This window comes from Hemibagrus wyckioides, linkage group LG15, assembly GCF_019097595.1.
Source record: "Hemibagrus wyckioides isolate EC202008001 linkage group LG15, SWU_Hwy_1.0, whole genome shotgun sequence".
In the NCBI taxonomy this organism is placed as follows: domain Eukaryota; kingdom Metazoa; phylum Chordata; class Actinopteri; order Siluriformes; family Bagridae; genus Hemibagrus; species Hemibagrus wyckioides.
Window position 1 is genome coordinate 15,636,158 of NC_080724.1, and position 15,629 is coordinate 15,651,786.

At 38.5% G+C, this 15,629-nt stretch overlaps 1 protein-coding gene across 1 annotated transcript; it reads right to left on the reverse strand.

Moving 5' to 3' along the window:
- Positions 1–813: 813 nt before the first annotated feature.
- Positions 814–11,562, reverse strand: dnajc11a (DnaJ (Hsp40) homolog, subfamily C, member 11a). The gene is made up of 16 exons (XM_058410789.1): positions 11,446–11,562; positions 9,004–9,133; positions 8,841–8,914; positions 7,875–7,976; positions 7,658–7,786; positions 6,269–6,391; positions 6,107–6,180; positions 5,282–5,471; positions 4,988–5,073; positions 4,744–4,860; positions 4,497–4,652; positions 4,231–4,300; positions 3,201–3,258; positions 2,516–2,658; positions 2,057–2,186; positions 814–1,944 (listed from the first exon to the last, which is right to left on the reverse strand). The coding sequence occupies exons 1-16, from the start codon at positions 11,515–11,517 to the stop codon at positions 1,919–1,921; spliced, it is 1,680 nt and encodes a 559-aa protein (XP_058266772.1). The 5' UTR covers positions 11,518–11,562; the 3' UTR covers positions 814–1,918.
- Positions 11,563–15,629: the final 4,067 nt, after the last annotated feature.

The following is a 15,629-nucleotide window of genomic DNA, read 5'->3' on the forward strand; positions in this document are numbered from 1 at the left end:
TACAGATGAAAACGTGGAACAGATAAAACACCCTTTAAACCTTGCCTAAGCTTAGTCTTAATTCACACTACAATTTACACTACATTGCCTAAAGTTTTGGGACACCCTGTCCTAATCAATGAATTCAGGTGTTGGGCTTGGCCCCTTAGTTCCAGTGAAGTGAACTCTTAATGCTTCAGCGTACCAAGACAATTTTTGGACATTTTGGACAATTTCACGCTCCCAACATTGTGGGAACAGTTTGACTGCACACTAGTGCACAAAGCAAGGTCCATAAAGACACAGAGAAGCAAGTTTGGTGCGGAGGAACTTGACTGTTCCTGACCTCAACCCGATAGAACACCTTTGGCATGAATTAGAGCGGAGACTGTGAGCAAGGCCTTCTTGTCCAACATCAGTGCCTGACCTCACAAACGCACTTCTAGTGGAATGGTCAAAAATTCCCATAAACACACTCCTAAAGCCTTTCCAGAAGAGTTGAAGCATCCCCAAACTGTTCCTACAAAGCTGGGAGCATGAAATTGTCCAAAATGTCTTGGTATGCTGAAGCATTAAGAGTTCCTTTCACTGGAACTAAAGGGACAAGACCAACCCCTGAAAAACAACATCTGAATCCAATGATTTGGAGCGGTTTCCCAAAACGTTTGCCAATGTAAAATACAAATCACATGGCACCCAGTTTCTGGATAATGCTACCACCTAATAAAATCAGTTCTTCTAAGAGTGGAAAATGTTTTAAATGCAAGGATTTTCCTTCCGATTAAATTGTGAAGAGATTTCCCCCCCAAAAAACCCCAAAAAAGATACACACCATTTAAAACCATTTTTATGTCATTTTAATTAATCTCTCTCTACCCCATGGCACAACTCCAGAGTGTGTATTTTACTGATGATAAACTCTTTCAGAGAGGAACAGAGATGCTGCACAACCAATGTTTTCTTTTGTTTTTCAATCACCCAACCACAGAAATCAGTTTTTGTCTGTTATTGAAGGCTTGTGGTTGCAGAAAAACGGATAGAACTTTTTTCCTCCACGTAGCAACTGAACTAGGACCTTTTAAAGAATTCAGTGAGGTATGGGAAGACCATGAACACTCATGTTTCACACCATTATTTATTACTAACCATATCATTTAAGAACTTATGTACTTAATATTTTACTTTGCACATTCTGTGTAATTTTAAATCAATCTCTCCAGACACAGAATGTCAAAGCTTGTGGTATGTGTGGGGTTTTTTTTTTTTTTTGATCACTGAGAAAAAAATTGTTCTAATGTTCCCATGCTTTATATTCATGTAACAGTTTCCTATTAGATCTCTGGTTTAGTTGAATTTCATATAGAATGGAATGGTAAATTTATTACGGTTGACCAGCAGAAGTATCACAGAGGCTGGAACATCATTTCTTAACCAGTATAGAACTATTGAGACTTTTATATAATAGTTGTCCGCTGATAATCAATGCTGATGCTTGGGACCCTTCCTTTTTCCCTTTTCAGTGGGATTCTGGGGATTGTTACAGCAGCATGCACTGAATACAGGCACTGTTGTGATCCTGGAGATCCAGTTCATATATTACTTCATTAACCATCATTTTCTTACGGGGGAAAGGAATCTGTCTAGGGGAAAAAAACGTGAGGCGAAAATAACAAAAAAAAAAAGGAAGTAACAAATACTTTGCATATTTTTGCTTGTACTGATTTCAGATACAGTTTTATCAATTGGGGACAACAACGTCATGCATTCCACTGGACTCCATTAAACATGCCCTTTTACTTAAAGATTAAAACTCCACAAAAGAAGGCTATAGTGCATGTGAATGGCTTTTAGGCCACAGGGAATATCCAAGTCACTATAACATCCATTTCTCCCATACATCAGTCCAAGTTGTCCCTTTCAGCCATGTAGATAAAGGCTCCTATGTGTCATTATCGATTCTGTGAGCTGGAAAAAAAAAAAAAAGAGGGAGAAGACACATACATGAGACCATAGTAGTGGACAAACAGAAAGTAAACTTACATAGCAATATCACAAAGGAAGAACAACGGAGACTTACACTGTTTTGGTATCCTGAGTGCTTCTGTGTCACCAGACAGAACCTGGTGCATGACGCCCCGGAACTGATACAGCACCTTCAAGCTCTTTTCTTCACCCACGCAGGGGTCGTAGAAGCCTGGTAAGCCAGTCTGAACACAACAAATCATGTCAGTGATGCACTCAAATCATGGTAAATACAATACAATTTTTTTTTCCTGCACCACAACACATGAATTGGATTCTTAATTCTGACTGGTCAGAGGGTTTAGATAAATTTCCTATAACAATAGCTCTATCAGTAGTGTTGGCTGAAAGGCAAATTGCTGTGATATTTGATACCACAGAATAAAACATTTTAGGATGTAGCATTTTATATAGTATGTAATATTATGCTACTGTAATGGCAACTATTCTGTCATTGATTATTTTCCCATAACAGCATGTTGTCATATTTCGTTCACCAGTTTGAGTGCGTTACCTTTGAGGCCTCAGTGAGAATGAGTTTGGAGTCTTTCACCAGGCACTGTAGCGGTACAGTCACATCAATGACTCTTGCCCTTTCATGCTTCCTGCTGTTGTCTGTCACGAACTTTCCATACCAAGCGTTGAGTATGATGAGGCCTGGTAAGAGAAGATTACTTAATGAAAATGTGTTGCAAATGAATATCTAGCATCATTTATTAATCTTCTGTATTCTGGTCAGGGTCACTGGATTAAATGACTTATTACTTTATATTTTAGGGGATAGAAGAGCTCATAAAGCTAGCAAGTGAATGATGATTTGACAATATTTAAGCTATGAGTCGAACACTGATAACACAGAAGGCATGTCAGTGATGTGACCACAGGAAGCTACTCCCATTTTTTGAGATACTAGTTAACCCATTCATGAACTGGATCATATGCGCTGGAAGCATGAAAAACATGAAACTCCAGTTCAGTTCATGGGACTTGAGTGTATGTTATAATCTAAGGCGTAAAACAGTAAGCACTAAGTAAAATGACTTATGACAGCATGATATACTGTAGTAGCACCTTTATTGTTACTCACCTGAACCAAATACAACACAAAATGCTTGTAATTTTTTTTTAATTGTGTTTAGATTTGGAGATTTCTGAATTGTGTGTTTTGACGCCAACCACACGGACCCGTTATCTCTTACCCATTTTGGACTCCTCGGCTTCGATGATCCTGCGTACTGACTCCTGCATCAGCAGAACCTGAGACACAAGAATACGTGCAATCATTTTACCTTAGCCATTAAAAACAATATTTTGAAATAGTGGTCACAAATGGGTGACAGGTTAACACTAGCAGTAGAAGAGGGTTAAAAGTAGAATCTTTTTATTTTGGCAACTGTACACTGAACATCCAGTTTCTCTATATGTGTCAAAATTGTCATTTGACAGTGTGTGGGCATCTTGAATGGGAAATTTGATTGCAATCTACATTTCTGTTTAATGCTTTTTACTATTAGAGGTAGTCTGTAGTTTCCAGATGCACAGGATGAAAAATTTAGACACTCACGGGCAACATTTTGTCTCTAAAATTCTCTTTTCTATACAGTAATGGCTACCATGTTGAAGAAGGGGCATAAAAGAAAGGATGTGGCATGGATTTAAGCCACGCCTAATGGAGGTAAAGTCTAGTTTAGAATTGCCCTGTGTATACATATATACATAGTAGAAAATAGGGCTTTTCACACTTGAACTTGTTAACCCTGGGTCATCCTAAACCGCCAGAATCCTGGGTTATCTGTAATCACGTTTCACACTGCTCATACTATACCTGGGGTTAACTGTTAATCCTGTATTCATTAACAGACGTTTCACACAGTACATTCCTAAACCCCAGGTTAACATTCTTATTTGCATATTTGCGGAGTCGCTATCACTGTTTGGACGAACAGCAGGCAACCTTTTTTTCCCAGGGTTAAAAGCAGTGTTTAGAACGACGATAACCCGGGGCTAAATGCAGTGTGAAAAAGCCTAAGTGTCACATTTCACAGTTTAAAAGATTTTCCCCAGATTTCAAAGAGAAATAATTATCACCACGACAAAGTGGTACTAATGGATAAATGGGGAACTGTGTAATCTAAATGTATTGCTTCTGTTCATGCTACTAAGAAGCACTGTGATTAACTAGTCTACATTAAGAAGCATCGGCAGTATAATAGCGCCATGTGGACGTACAGCAGACTCGGCTTCTTGCTTCTTCTTGGCAATCTCAGACGCGGCGCTCTCCCGCTGCTTCTCCAGTTCCCTGAGGTGAGAAAGAGGATCACAAGCAAATTAAGCACAAATCCCAAAACAAATAAACACAAACTGCTTACATTCTGCCTCTATACATTATATGCCTACAAATTCACTGTAAAGAATGCACTCAACCAGTATTATGTGTAAGTTCCTTAATAGCATTATATTCACAATTCAGGTGGTACGCGGAAATCGTTCCTTACTGTTCCTTCTGAGCAGACATGTAAGGTTTGATAACAAGACGCTGGATCGCCAAGTAAAACACCAGAGGTCCGACAGTGGCGTAGAACACTGCACTGGGAAGGAGCTGGTCTGTCAAGTGGATCGGAAAGAAATATGTCTGGCTGGCTCTATTCAACCTGAAACATAAAGAGACATTTTACATGCATGGTGAGTAAAATGACTTTAATTCATTCATATAAAACAAACAAAAAAACATCAGCTTCATACTTGATCTTGAGCGAAACACCTTGCGGCACTCCAACACTGACTGTAGCACCAAGAACACTGTGTCGACTGATCTTAGTCTCAGCACCGTACTCCACCACTGTTCCGAAAAAGCCTGATCTGTACGCAAAGTATGTTTGCGTGTGGGGGAAAAAAAAAAAGAGACATAAGGTAGGGTAGGATTAGCAATCCACGTGCCAGCAACTTAATTATGTAACTACGACATAATAGGTACTCAAGTACATACTTGACAGAACCCTTGATCTTGGTCTGGTCATCATCTTGGAATTTGTATTGGTAGCTCATCATAATGAAAGTATGTGGAATCCCCAACTGTCAAATGGAATACAACAACAGGATGAGCCATTCACAAAAAACAGTACTGTAAGTAAATGATTGAAAACTGACTGTGTATCATGGTATGGCCCACAATTTAACAATATCCTTATAAACATTGCCGTGCTGTATTGCACCGACTTCTGAAAAGCATAGGTTTTGAACTGAGGCTTTAGTCAGTCGTCGGCTTTAACAAGTTACTGACCTGCACAGCAAATGTGAAGTGGCTGCTCTTTGTGTCTCTCACAATGCTGGTGTTCATGGAAGACTGAGCACCCCAGCGCCACTGTAGGTAGCCCATTGTGTTCTTGTCTAGGTGGCGTGCAAGCACGGTGGTTATGCCTGGACGTACGCCACGTGACGAAAACTGCATTGCACACTGAGCGGTCATGAAGCTGAAAGAAACACACACACATTCAGAGAGTGGGATAATGGGCCAAATTAAAATCCTTGTGTAGTATTGATATTTACAAAAGTGATTAATCATGATTGTTTATATGTCATGGGTTTAGTATTTAAAAATACAGTATTTAAAAGTGTAATGCTTGTTTTATGTTTCTTAAAAAACCTATTTCTTTCCAGACACTATTTATAAGTATTGTAAATGCAACAAAATTAGAAAATCACAGAACCCCCGTCTCGGTTTCACAGACCCCACTGTGACAAGCATGTCTATAAAAAAGACCCTAAAATAACTTAACTGCACCATTACACTCCTGCTCTCGTACAACTGCAGTCGGATCTCAAATATCATCAACTGGAGTATCTAAGTCCAAGAAGACTAGACATGTCCCCACTTATCAGAAATAATTCAGTATTATTTAATAAATATGCACTGAAAGAGACACTGGCATGTGCTGGCCTTCTGCAGTCTAGACTGGTGGCGCTGTTGGTTCATTTAAACCAGCACAAGAACTTCTCAGACTTGAAGAAGCATCTAAATGACTGGTACTCTTTGTGCAAGGATAGTTATTTTCAGTTTCTGTTTCTTCATGAGAACTTCACTACACTGCTGACATGCATTACTCACCAGCGAGGTGTCAGGTTGCGGAACATCTTCAACCCAAAGAGAGGACCGTGTGTGTCTCCTGCTCCTAACTCAACCTACAAACAGAATAAATGTGTCTTGCATTCCGTGGAATAGCATTCATTATAAGTTTGTATTAAAATAGCAAGCTGGCAAAGTGCGTACCTCTCCCCAGCCTTTTGCTGACGTCACCCGTCGCAGAGACAAGTTAATGCTTCCACCGCCGTTGCCATTGTGTGTGGAAAGAGAGCCGGAGAGAATGGCCGTGTCTGACGTCGTCAGAGGGGCCTTGAGGGGGAGGAAAAGAAACACAAACAAACAAACAAAAAAAAGACATATGCGTGTGAGATAAAATGTCTAAAAAGCAAATCTCATATAATGCTGACAGCACATACTGACATAAAGGAGCTGACTCTGATTCATCAAAGACATCCAAGGTGAATGAAAGCAAATTTCACACACAGTGTCAACTTCAATTTTGTACTCACACCTGCTCTGACTGTTAACCATAACCTGCATCCTCATATCCTGTCTTTAGCTACTGTAAGAATAAAATGTATGAAAGATAAAACATTTTTTTTTCCAATATTCTGAGTTAAAGGTGTAGTTTACTCGTCTAAGGACTTGATGGAGAAAAAGAATGTTGAGGAATATGGAATACGTCTACTACGCCTGCATTGATGAGGCATTAATGTTTCGTGGAAATGTTACAAATATGACAGTAAATAGGGAGTCATTAATCATTAATAATCAATAATGGATCATCATTAATCTGCTTCTCGTGTCTACATCCATCCATTCATTGTCTATAACCGCTTTTTTCCTAATTAGGGTCACAGGGATCTGCTGGAGCCTATCCCAGCACACATTGGGTGAAAGGCAGGGGTACACCCTGGACAGGTCACCAGTCCATCGCAGGGTCACACATATAGACAGACAACCACACACTCTCACACTTCTTTTGTAGATATCTTTGATTAATAAGACTTGATTGCTTTTCAGTTTCTAATTCATTTAACAAGGCTGAATTGATTCAAACTAGGGCTGGGGAAGTTAACGCATTATTATCGCCGTTAACTCATTAATTCATTAACGCCGACAATTATTGTACTGCGCGTTAAAGCAGTTTTTATAATTTTGTAAATAATTTAAAAAGTCTGCTGGTAACTGGCTGCAAATACATATACAGACAAACAACGGACGGGTGACGGGAGGGGTGGGATCTCATTTCGTATTGGCTTGGGATAAATGTCATGACATGTCTGAAGCAATGAGAGCATTTTGGATGAGCGTAATTGTGCTACGGCGCTCAGAGGAACCGGAAAAGAAGTAGAATCAGCGGATAGACAAAGACGGAAAACAGGCAGGCAGGCAGAGAGAGAGACAGAGAGAGAGACAGAGAGAGAGAGAGAGAGAGAGAGAGAGAGAGAGCACGTGCGTTAACTCGTGTTAACTCATGACAATCATGCGATTAATCACGATTAAATATTTTAATCGACTGACAGCCCTAATTCAAACAAATAAACAAATTCTCTCTTTTGAGAAATCCCATACCTCTATGGACTGAGATATATGCATCTTGTTAATCTCAATGTTGGGGAAGCCACCACCAGAGAGTTCCTCATACTCTTCCTCATAGTGATCAAAAAGGTCTGTGGCATCCACACCCACACTGATTGTCCCCTGCCGGAGAGATGATCAATAAATCAGGTAAAATACCTTGATGCTTTAAGACTTAAAGTGAAATGGTCATACAAGAGAGAAATTAAACCTTAGGGTTGGTCCTCTGATGAAGTCTTCTCTCCTCCCTCTCTCGCTGAAGGCGCTCGAACTCTTCCCGGATCTCAGCCGGCGTTCTTTTCCTCTCCACTACCTATAACAATATTTGAAAATACACGACAGATGTGTTTATATCAATTAACACCAAGGAACATTGAGCTGCTTTTATCAAACTGTAAAACAGTTATATGGAAAATGTTTACAAGAGCAGTTAAACAAGAAACATGATATTCCTTTAGAAAGACAAAAAAAAAAAAAAAAAAAAAAAGAGATTAGCTCAGCTAAACAATCTTATCCGAAGGAGGTTTCTGAGGTTTATGTAAGTTTTTTTTGCATATGGAGACTCACTAATGCAACTTCATGGAGGATGACATGGTGTAAGTCTCTGAAATGATTCTGGAACATTCAGTTTTTCACCATTTACTCATTATTTTTGCTGTTCTCAGCTTGTAAGATTTTCCATTTTATGGTGTTTTGTGGGTGTCACTAAATGTAAATTTCGGTGAACATGCTCAAGTATATATAAATCAGTGTCGTTTTTCTACACACCTATGGGGATGTATGGGGGGATTGCTATTTATCATCATGCATAAAGTATGGGGGAAAAATCATGAGAAATCTGGCAGTTAGGTCTATTTGTCTTACAATAACACACAACTTTACCACAAGACTGGGGATGTGGTAGCTTAATGTTAAAGGTGTTGAACTACTGATTGGAAGATTGAATCCCAGGTCCACCAAGCTGCCACTGCCGGACCCTAAGCAAGGCCCTTAACCATCAATTACTCAGTTGTATAAAAAAAATGAGATGAAATGTCAGGTACTCTGAATAAGGGCGTCTGCCAAATGCCATAAATGTAAATGTAAAAGACTGATGGAAGATTGGCTCTTTCTCTTTTTTTTTATTAATGCTACTATTATATTGTTAAATCCAAGTCGTATTTGAACCAAGCCTTACCTCCCATCCTTCCACGCTCAGGCCTCTCTTCCCATAAATATCATAGATAGCTCTGGATTGTGGATCACTTAGAACTGCACAGAAAGGAAATATTTTTAAATCACAATGCTGTTGTTCCACTCTGGTAATATATAAAATAAAATTAAATTAAAAAGCATCTCACCTTCATATGCTTGGTGCACAAGGTTAAAAAGCTGCTCTGCCTGTCTTTTCAGCTCAGGATCTCTGTGTTTATCCGGGTGGTAGAGCATGCACAGACGCCGATACGATGCCTTAAGTTCCTCTTGCGTGGCCTGAAAGTACATGATGTATGATATTTATATTATATAAAACAATTTATTAATTATATTTAATTATAAAATATATATTTATTTGATTGTTTATATATACACTCAGTGGCCAAGAACCTATACTACACCTACATTCACTGTTATTTTATCAGATACACTCCACAATAGAGTAATACTTATTGTAGTTCATCCTGGATCCGTCAATGGAAAGGGATCTTTGAGAGTTTTTAAGTGGATCATTCTGACCACAGCACTGATACACACATAATAGTGACAGGGGAATGTGTGCAGCACTGGTATCAGTGAACAACTAAAGCTAAAACCATCCAGCTAACTGCTTATTATGGTCAGTCACTGATGCTGAACAACTAGATGTTTGGCACACAGTGTACGAAAAAATGAAGCAATATTTTCAAAACATTGTATACTTCTCTAACAGGTCCAGCAGGTATACAGTGTTACTTTTAGTGCTGTGCCTAAAATAATCAACCAGACAAATAATATTTGGTCCATCTATTCCAGAACTGGTTAGTTATTACACTATATTTCCAAAGGTTTTGGGACACCGCTAAAGCCTTCCCAGAAGAGTTAAAGCATCCCCAAACTGTTCCCACAAAGTTGGGAGCATGAAATTGTACAAAATATTTTGGTACCCTAAAGCACAAAAGGTGTTGCTTTTACCGGAACCAAGCCCAACCCCTAAATTCAATGATTTGGAGGGGTGTCCTACAACTTTTGGCTATATAGTGCATCTATAAAGTGTACCCATATATGTGTACAGGATAACCTGGCAACTCAAGTCATGTTTCTAGAAAATTAATACACATAAACTTTGGCTCTTGTTTCCTCTTGGCTTTTTCATGTGCAAGGAACTCTACGAAGGGTCCATGCAGGCAAACTGAACTTTCTAGAAGTTCAAGTTTTGGCTTACAGTATGGTGATCACTTTTCACTTTAGTCGAACTGTAATAAACAATCTGCTGCCTTCTTGTGCTCCTCAGGCAGTGTTAGATCCTGGTGTTTGCATGCAGGAGAACTGTTAGGAATCCTGAACTGCTTGAGAATATAATATGCAAATATACAACGGTTCTTGAATCTTTACAATGGTGCATGTGCTTGAATTGACCCACCATCCCTCAGAGACTAAAATCGTACCTTTTCAGCAAGTACTAAATTGGCTGGCAAAAAAAAAAAAAAACCTCGTCTCGTGTGTTTTTCTACGGTACTAAATTTTCTCTAACAGAGATTCGGCTTGCTAATAATTCTTAGACCCTTACATATTAGTACTATGTGTATATGTGTATCACCTAAATGGCGTAAACGTTCCTTTAGAAACTACGTGTGTTTCCTCCTACAGACAAAAAAACATACCAGCAGCTGGACTGACCACACTAAATGATACCCTATGGGTGATTAACGTGACAATGGTGCCTTTGCAATGGACACAAACCCTAAACAGGATAAAGCAGTTACCAGAGATAAGCTGAATGTACGAATACGGTCAAACTTCTAGCGATCTGCTTTCGTATCTTCCTTAGATGTCATTCTATTGTAATACTGTAGATTATTTAAACAGTAGTGAGAGTTGTTAGCCATTGTGTGTTCCCTAATTGCTGACTACTAAATAAACATTTATTGAGAAGAAATGTACACCCCCACTGTCCTTTCCTGCATCTGTAATGGAGTAATGCGTGGTAATAAGAATCGGGTAGGCAAAACGTTTCTGAAACAGTTATGACTTAAGGTCAGAAACTTGTATTAACAATAAATTCGACAGCGAGTGAAGGCAGCACAACTTTGCCACCAGTCCCTCGTGAAAGGACAGAATGAACTCAATGATCCAAAGCCTTAGTGACGTTAATGACAAGCGACTTCGAACAGCATGTACACCATGTTATCCCATTTCGCGTCTGCAGGGAAGACCGATCGAGAAAAACAACGACAATTAACTTTCATTTCGATAACGAAAGTAACTCAGCGCTAGCTTCATAGCACGCTAGCTTTGGGTGTCAGAATAAGTTCGTGTAGAAGCTTTTAATACAAAACTAACGTGATAGCCACCTGTAGGAGGTTTACGGAAAGGGTACTAACCGTTCCAGAGTATATGATCAAATAAATAAACCGAAATGTTGTGAATAAACAGTGTCTAGAGTTTCGCCGTAATAAGCAATGATAAGCAAGGGTCACAGAGCTAACGCGTGAACTCAATTCCCTCTAAATCCTGATTTGCATTATCGCTATGTAAACTATTACCACTCATATATCACTCTAATTCTCTAAATATATATTCACAACTAAATAACACCGATTCCATACCTCCCTCCGCACGTTTAACAGCGAATAGTAATCATCATTGTCAATTTCATCCTCCTCCAAGGCCGCCGCCATGTTTACAACCTTTCATCCCGCCCAGCGTCTGTTTTCACAAGGATATGGAGACGTTATCGCCCCCTTCAGGCTCGGAGGTGAACTGTTCTTTTTTTCCCCCCCTCGTTCATACTGAGCGTGTAAGATGCTGAATAGACTGTTTTCTAGAAGTTACTGCTCTCTACATTGGTTAAATATAATTCCGGAGACGAGACAAAGCTTATTAAACTATGCTCTAAACTTTATGTGCACTTTATATAATCGACGCCGTAATTATTCCTAAATGGAAAGGATTTATTATTAACTCTGCACAGCTTGGTATTTCTTTATGTACCAATTCTTACCTCTGGAGATCTACAAAGACTAAAAGCCTATTCTGAACGCCTACTCTATTGCACATTAGGATATGCTTTATTATTGGTAGGCATAGGCATCCTTAATCTGAAATTATACTTTCACTAATTATGACACACGCACGGACAAGATTTATTAGCTTCATAAACAAACTATTGCAAGAATAAACGCGATGCAAATGAATTAACACACAGGCGTAGTTAATTACCAGTGAACATTTCGTACTTAGGAAAAGTAAACAGAATTAAATTAATCTATGCAGCTACAAGCCTAAGTACACTATTTTAAAACTCTAATTCATTTTGCTGAATGCGAATGAAACCCCACATGATCGTTAATTGATCACAATTTTATTATGCAGGAAAACAAGTTTTTTTTTTCTTTCTCCCTACACAGAGAAAGCTAAAGGTCTGACAAAGCAAAGGTCTTTGCACTTTGTCATTTAGGCTAATATTACCACTTCATGACTTTTCTATCGGCGATGAAAAGGTCAGGATTTGGAGAGTGTTCCTATTTCCCATGTTATCAATCGAATGCATGCAATAAGGATCATATTTCAATGATGGCATTTCACGGTCTATTTTTTTTGCTGCGGGCAAAAGGAACATTTAATTCATTATCTATGAGCTCACTGCAATTAAAGAATGTTCATTAATCTCTCAGTTGTGTCAGGCCACTTGCATATTCAAGAATGCATTCAAGATTCGCAACGTTTATTAGACAATTCAGATAATGTAACTAAAGAAAGTGAAAGTGGATCCACTTAAAAACAGCCTCATCATCATCATCAGCAGCAGCAGCATCATGACAACAACAACAACAACAGCAACAACAACAACACTGATATTATTATTATTATGATGATGATGATGAGGGTGATTATGATTATTAATATTATTATTACAAATAAATACAAAACATATTACAAAAAATCATTTCAAAGAAAAAAAAGAAAAAACAACGCAGCTTTCATACAAACATTACTTGCCTTGCAAATATGGTTCATGGCCAAAACTATGTGGATTCCTGGCCATCACAGTAGTAAAATACCCAAAAGTCTTTCTCAGATTTAATTACACCAAAGTTGTGTGGACACCTTTGGTGTAATTAAATGGTCATTAAGTGGTCACACAAACATTACTTGCCTAGCAAATATGGTACATGGCCAAAACTATGTAGATTCCTTACCATCACAGTAGTTCCTCAGATTTAATTACACCAAAGGTGTATGGACACCTGACCATCACACCCACATGTGTCTATTCCAAAACCATAGACATTAATATAAAGTCTTTACTCTGTTTGCTGGTATTGGCTTATCACTAAATTTTGGAGTTGTGGGGATTTGTGCTTATTCAGCCAACATTAACGAGATCTGGATGGAGAAAATGTCTAGTGCGCAGTAAGAATTACAATTTTTTCAAGCTGTTCTTCTGCTCCAACCAAAACATGGGCAATGTAACCAACTGTAACCAATCTAAACAATTCTGTGCTTCTAATTTTGTGACACTATAAATTACATATAGGTGTAATGGTCGGGTGTCCACATACTTTTGACCACCAAATGATGATCTGCACTATATGTAATCTCAGTTTTAAGGGAAATCTAAAGAGATTCACTTCCAGTTTTTGTTTGAATTAGGTTTTTAACAAGGACCAGTTGGTAATGTTTAAAGCCTCCTCCTCTCTCTGTATGAGTCTTTCTTTCTCTGGAGCTGTCCCTTCAGCACCACCTCTGTGTGATAGCTAGTTCTATTCTGTCCTCTTTTTTTTTTCTCCATTAACCCTATAGCGACTACGTAATTCACACAAGCCAACCTCATTACTGAAAATCATTTACCTCATTAATAGATAATCGGGCAAAGTTCCTAATCACAGTAAATTTAATTAAAAGGTCTTTAAAAGAACACTTTAAAAGAGCACAACATTTTCTTAACCTAATCTCTATCTACATCATTTTGTAGCTTACTTGATTACTACGCACATGCACTTCCAAAATGTCCCTACATTGTAAACATACTGAAAACCCATTGTACTCAAATCTTACCCATAATGGATGTGTAGTGTAAGTTGTTTCGGGAAATAATAAAAGCAAAAAAAAAAGAGAGACAATGCTAGAGACAGTGCAATGTGCTGATACTGGAGACTCCTTCCATAAATGTCTTGCTGCATAAAATTTTACAACTTACTTTGTAGAATAACATTTTGTTTTATTTATTTATTTATTTATTTATTTATTTATTTATTTATTTATTTATTTATTTATTTATTTATTTATTTTTTACATATTTTGAGACTTCGATTATGTCGATTGTCCACCATATGAATATGAATTTCCTTGAAATGAGCTGTTACGATAGAACGTATTAGAAATCCATTAAACTAGGTCTGTGATTTGACTTACAGACAGGGTTAATTTCAGAGCTGCTGTTCATCGAATGTATCAACAGCTCCAGATTCCAGTGTTGTGGTATAAACATTTAACGTTATTTTGTTCTCAGAAGACATTTATGAGGTTTTCAGTAAAAGGTAAATCTGTCTTTTTCATTGGGAAGAATCTGTAGCCATTGTAGAAAAATGTAAGAAATAAAGTGCATTGGATTCTATCTGATGGTGCAGTGATAATATGAAAATACTTAGAAAGTAATGTCTGACTTATATCTAACTTTTATTGTTACAGTGTAATGGCTGTTTCCCTCATAATGTTTTTTGTATCTTAAACATATAATTAAGTAATTCAGCAACTAACATTAGAGCTACAATTAGATATGGGGTTAGGGTTAGGGAAGAGAACGCTAACTTCTCAATGTAATGATGAAAACACAGAATTAAGCAACAAATTAACAGTCAATAAACAAATTACGAAAACATCAATCTAAACATATGTACTGTATTTCAGGGTTGCCATTGCCTTTAAAGGAACACATCTAGGTGAATTACAGAGACAGTATTTGGACATTGATGGTGCCACCCCTTTGCCCTTTCTGCCACCCTATGCACACGTTTAACTTTAATCTCTCTACACAAATGACTGCACCTCTAAACACCCCTCTGTCAAGCTCCTGAAGTTCACAGATGACACTGCAGTCATCGGTCTCGTCCAGGACAGAGACGAGTCTGCTTACAGACAAGAAGTTGAGCAGCTGGCTGTCTGGTGCAGTCACAACAACCTGGAGCTGAACACACTCCAAACTGTGGAGATGATAGTAGACTTCAGGAGAAACCCCCCCCCCCCCCCAACCACCATCATGGACAGCACTGTGGCTGAAGTGGAGTCATTCAAGTTCCTCAGAACCACCATCTCCCAGGACCTGAAGTGGGACATTCAAATTGACTCCATCTTGAAAAAGGCCCAGCAGAGGTACACCCTTTGTCAACTGAAAAAGTTCAATCTGCCACAGGCACAGATGACACAGTTTTACTCAGCTGCTATTGAGTCAGTTCTGTGCTCATCTATAACAGTCTGGTTTGGGTCAGCCAGCAATTTAGTTATATAAAAGAAGACTGCAATGGACTGTTAGGACAGCAGAAAGGATCACTGGTGTGCACCTGCCCACAACCTACAACTCTAGAGTGAAGAAACGGTCAGGTAACGTCATCACAGACCCCTCTCACCCTCTAACCACAAACTGCTTGCACTTCTCCCTTCAGATCTCTGTGCACCAGAACATCTAGGCACAAAAACTGTTTTTTCCTCCATGCCGCCTCCAGCTTAAACAGCTAACACAGGAATTATTACCTGTGTTCTGTATTTCATTCTCCATCTCTAATTACTGATT

What these genes read in the sequence shown, in the direction of transcription:
- dnajc11a (XM_058410789.1), bottom strand. Translation starts at nt 11,517, where the DNA reads ATGGCGGCGGCCTTGGAGGAGGATGAAATTGACAATGATGATTACTAT. An exon ending in TGTTAAACGTGCGGAGGGAG is followed by an intron (nt 9,134 to 11,445) that starts GTATGGAATCGG and finishes ATGTACTTTCAG; the next exon opens with GCCACGCAAGAGGAACTTAA. An exon ending in GGTGTTTCGCTCAAGATCAA is followed by an intron (nt 4,653 to 4,743) that starts GTATGAAGCTGA and finishes TTTATGTTTCAG; the next exon opens with GTTGAATAGAGCCAGCCAGA.